The sequence below is a fragment of the Trichechus manatus genome, unplaced genomic scaffold (genome assembly GCF_000243295.1).
Source record: "Trichechus manatus latirostris isolate Lorelei unplaced genomic scaffold, TriManLat1.0 scaffold00102, whole genome shotgun sequence".
Lineage (NCBI taxonomy): Eukaryota > Metazoa > Chordata > Mammalia > Sirenia > Trichechidae > Trichechus > Trichechus manatus.
In genome coordinates, this window is record NW_004444038.1 from 9,762,541 (window position 1) to 9,767,678 (window position 5,138).

Below are 5,138 nucleotides of genomic sequence, written 5' to 3' on the forward strand. Positions count from 1 at the left end.
GCCTTTCTCCTCCAGACTTGGAATTCCTCCAGCAGTTTTGCTCTTTCATGATTCCTCACCATTGAGAGCACTGATGCTGGCCCAGAAAGAAGACAGAAAAACAAGACAGAGCTCACACTGTAAAGGTTCCAGTTTGACACTGAACAGTTTGTCTGACATTTGGTTCCAGACTGGTTCCATTAAGAAATTACATAAAGTAATTAGGGCCAATACGTTTGTGTTCATTGCTAGTGTACAAAGAATGAGAATCTGAGAGCTGGAATAATTATAAAGTTTACCTAGTCTAATCCTGTCATTTGCTGATGAGATTTGACCTAGAAATGTTTAGTGATTTGTCCAAAGTTCCTCAGCACCTCAGCGGCAGAACCAGGTTTCCTGAATCCCAGCACATAACATGTTCTGACTCATAGCCACCATAAAGGATGGAGTAGAACTGTCCCATAGAGTTTTCTAGGTTGTGATCTTTATGGGAGCAGATCACCAGGTCTTTCTCCCACGGAGGCTGCTAAGCAAAAAGCTGGTAGTTCGAACTTACCCAGTGACACATAACCTATAACTCTGTATTGATGTAATTACAAACATCAGAATTACACCAGGCAGTCTCCAGGAGACTTTTTCAACATCTAATTTTAGTCTGCTTAGAATTTGAACGATTGTGAAGAGAATAAGATTGATTTTAAATCACCGTGACTTTAAATCTGAACCCAAAGAAATGTTTCCTTACCCTTGGTAAATTTTCTGATCTCAGAGAGTATAATTTTTTCTTCATCTTCTTTGGGTTCTGTTAACCTGACCAAGCTAAAGAGCCAGAGTAGAAAGGTGGTCATGTGACCTCACTGGTGTTCCAGGGACACTCAGTTTCTCAGTCCATTCAGTTTTACCCTGTTAATGGAAGCAGGGAGCCTTAAGGAAACTTCTGGGTTATGTGCATCTATTTTCATACTTCAGTGAACAATACGAAGGTGGCTTTCTTGTACAGAATTTAGCTTTCATTTAATATGCATACAGTTTGTGCTCAGATTAATTTTTTGTTTTGATGATTTAGGGAAGCCCTAACGCGTGTTGATGGGCAGTTGATTTGCTGATCTTGTCACACAGACAGGAATAGTAGTTCTTTCTGTTCAGTGACAGTTATTTAAAGTAAGTTTTTATATTTGAGTTTTTTAATGTAATTATTTAATAACAAACATCTGTTAGACAGTGTCAAGACTCTGAGTTGGCCTGAATAAATTTCATTCTGATTATGCCGCCATAGAGCAGAGGTCATCCTTGTCCCCTGGCAGGAGGTGACAGGGAAGCATCAGGGGCGCTATCCATAGAGTGAGCACCAGGTGTGATGCTTAGGAGGTTTTCGGGCTTTCAGACAGTCAGGGTTGTGGCCACTCTTGAGATTCAACGGCTATTTGTGAAGCTTGGGAGCAAGGTTTTCAGGACTTCCGTTTTTGTATTGAAAGTCATCTTTTTTTTTTTACTTTTCTTTCTTTTTCCAGTTGTTTAAAATACATTCTTCTTTTTCAGTATGACTTTCTGAAGACTCAGAAGCATCAGCTTGGCTATGTTCTAAGAAAAGAAAAGAAAATCAAAGACTTTTTCTGTTTTCTTAGCTTTCATATATATTTTTATAGTTTGTATTCCTTATTGATGGCCTCATATCAAACAGGGAGGAGAGGAAAGACTGCTGTTGGACAGGGAGATTATCGCTTCAGATGAAGTCAGAGCTTTCTTTGTGCTTTGCCAGAAGTGAGGCAACCTGGCCTTCAGCATCACCAGGAGAGCTGGTACTGTCTGGCTTGTTTTTGAATCTGCTTACTGCAGATCTAGGGTGATAATTACCGTAGAACCTGCAGGCTGCTCTGCCCGAACTGTATCACACGTTTTTGCCAAGGAAAAAAAATGCACGTAGCTCACTTATGTTGCTGAGCCACTCATATCTGACCAGGTAGCTGCCATGTCTATTTCTGTTCTCAAAGAAATTTGAAGCCTCGGCTGTCTGTAACGAGCACCATTTCATGTCTGCTGAACATCTCTGAAAAGACAGTTGGAGTTCCAGAGACTCATTTGGTCTTTTTCCTTTAGTTTACACAGACTCTTATGGCAAAGCGAGGCCTTAATGAAAGCAAACAGAGGTGCATGTAGACGCACAGGTGGAATTTATAAAAGGAAATGTGCAAACATTTATGTAGCTACTCTGCATAACGTGCTGTGGGGTAATACAAATATGAAAAAGACATCTTACCCAGGAAGTTGAGAAATGAGCACACGCACACACCCAGAACCAGTGTTTAAGACTTACAAATAACAACACTGAGCAAATAGAAATGCTGGATTGCTTATGTTACCCCAGCCTGTTGGACTTTAAGTAGGTAGGATTTCCTGAAGCAACAAAAGGAATGGGCCACAGTAATGGAAGAAAGAAGGAAACCTAATATTGTATTAAAAACTTGTTGGACTGGGCACTTTGCTCTGTGTTTCATTTCTATTTTCTGATTTCATTCTCTTGACAACTTTGTGAGTAAGAAGTGCTACCATCGCTGTTTTATAGATAATGATGTTAAGGTTCAGAAATACCAACTTGCCTGCGGTTACCCAGCCAGTAAGTGGCTCAGCGTTGATTGAACCCGAGTCTCTTTGACTCCAGTGCCAATTTGTTTTTCCTGTTACATAACATGGTCTTTCTTTTCAACTAGGAATATTTCAGTCTCCTTTTCAGCACTGTTTATTATACCTCAGAAAAGCTGGAAGTTCTTTGAGGAGAATTGGAATGTGGTACCAAGACCACACAATAGGACTTTTATTCTGCGCCTGCGTTTTAGTCTCAGATCAGTAGCTATTTAGTCATCTCAGAGCTGGTAGCACACTGTCTGGTTGTGTGTTTTTAAAAGATTTTTCTATTCACAAGATATGTATTTAATACCTTTGGTTCACAATACTCACAATAATACAAAAATGAATCAGACCCAAGTCTTCCCCTCTATCCATGAAAGCCTTACGAGTTCAAATAATTCTTATATTTTGAACTAATAGTTTCACCGTCTTCTTTTCCAAAACTTCTAATCATCATTGCCTTTTCTCTTTTAGAAGCCTTAAGATTTTGCTGTTACGCTCTATTTTTAAATGAACTCACCCTGTCTTAGTTCTGTTGACGATCAGCTTTTAAAGGATACCCATGTACCACTTACGGGGAGTTCAGACAGCCTGCTCAGATTATTTGCTTGAGGGATTTGGCCACTGATTTGAAGAATTTAGATTGTGAAAATTGGCCACTAAATTTGAAGAATATAGCTCTTCCCCTGTAACCCAGAATGATGCTCTGAGCCAGCCAGTGTAGGTTTCTGTTAATATGAACAAGCAATTAATCAAAGACAACATTTTAGGTAAGTACTTTTTCACCCGAATTATGAGGTGTCTAAGGTAATATTTTTCTTTTTTCCACAGTGTGCTGGAGAAGAGAATTGGGTGGACAGTCGGACCATCTACGTGGGGCACAGGGAGCCACCTCCAGGCACCGAGGCCTACATCCCGCAGAGGTACCCGGATAACAGGATCGTCTCTTCCAAGGTGACTTTGTCTTCTGGTCCGTGTGTCTATTAATTACCTAGAAGAAAATACTTGGGAGAGTATTAGTAATTTCTGACAGCAGATACCAACACTGCTACTATGACTGCCATCACAGCTGTGATTCTCCTCCCGACTAAGGACTCCTGATTAGAACTTCGCAAAGTGCTTCTGGGTTCCTTATCCCTTTGGCTATTCCAGAAACACCTTTAAGACTTGCCAAGATATCACAACCCATTTCCTTCAGTTCTCTGTGAATTATGTCATGGATGCAGTGCCAGGTTTGAGGTCTAGGACATTTACATCCTACTGCTGCCACTTGTTAGCTGTTTTGCCACGTGCAAGTCATTAACTGCTCTCGGCCAGAGTTTCCTCATCTGTCAGATACATACGGTGCTGTCACCCTTGAAATAACATACGTAAAATCGCTTAGTAAACTCAAACACTCAACGAATGTAGGAGTGTACCACTCAGGTGCTGCAAGTTTAAAGAGGAAGAGATGTGACTTCACTGTCATTGCTTAAATAAAGTGTGTTATCTTTTCACTGACCGCAAAGTGGGACTGTAGAGTACATATTTACACAGTTAGAGAATACCCAGTAAAATAGGCCTTAAGAATAGAGTTTAGAATTTAGTTACTGGCTTTTGAACAAGAAACATAAATGATAGGCTGTATTAGTTTCCTCGAGTCCCTGAGGGATGCACACAGTTAATGTGTTCGGCTGCTAAGCAAAAGGTTGGAGGTTTTGAGTCCTCCAAGAGGCACATCGGAAGAATGGCCTGGCAATCTACTTCCAAAAAATCAGCTGTTAAAAATCTTATGGGAGCACGGTTCTACTCTGACACACATGGGGTTCCCATGAGTCAGAATTGAATAGACAGCAACTGTTTTGTTCTTTTAGTTTCCTGGGGCTGCCATAACAAAACCCCACAAACTAGGTGACTTACAAGAACAGAAATTTATTGTCTCACTGTCCTGGAGGCTAGAAGTCCAAATCAGCATGTCGGTCGGTCGGTTTCTTGTCTCTCCCAGCTTCTGGTAGCCCGGCGTCCTTGGCTTGTGGGTACATCTTCATATGGCCGTCCTTTGTCTGTCTGTCTCTCTGGGCTATTTTCTCTTAAGAGGACATCACTCGGATTGGATGAAGACCCACTGTACTCCAGTATGAATTCGTATTAACTGATAACGTCCTCAAAGACCCTGTTTCCAAACACGGTCACGTTCATATGGCCGTCCTTCGTCTGTGTGTCCCTGGGCCCTTTGCTCTTATGAGGACATCACTCGGATTGGATGAAGACCGACCGTACTCCAGTATGAATTCGTATTAACTGATAACGTCCTCAAAGACCCTTTTTCCAAACACGGTCATGTTCGCGGGTACCGGGGTTAGGACTTCAACATACCTTTTTGGAGGAAACAATTCGGTCCATATCACAGGGCGACATGCTTTCCAGATTATAGAGAACTTTTCCTTTTCAGGCACGTGAATGAGTGTGTGTGTGAGCGCGCATGCACGTGCAGCGGGGGAATGAGTGTGTCCGTGAGCGCGCGTGCACGTGCAGCGGGGGAATGAGTGTGTCCG

The 5,138-nt window shown here is 41.7% G+C and overlaps 1 protein-coding gene across 4 annotated transcripts in view; it reads left to right on the forward strand.

The window, feature by feature from the left end:
* Positions 1 to 5,138, forward strand: part of ATP11A (ATPase phospholipid transporting 11A) — a 221,478-nt gene that overhangs the window by 121,076 nt on the left and 95,264 nt on the right. For all 4 annotated transcript variants that reach the window (XM_023737411.1, XM_023737412.1, XM_023737414.1 and 1 more), the window contains exon 2: positions 3,436 to 3,558. In XM_023737411.1, coding sequence (XP_023593179.1) covers positions 3,436 to 3,558 — 123 coding nt within the window. The remainder of the gene's footprint in view (positions 1 to 3,435; positions 3,559 to 5,138) is intronic.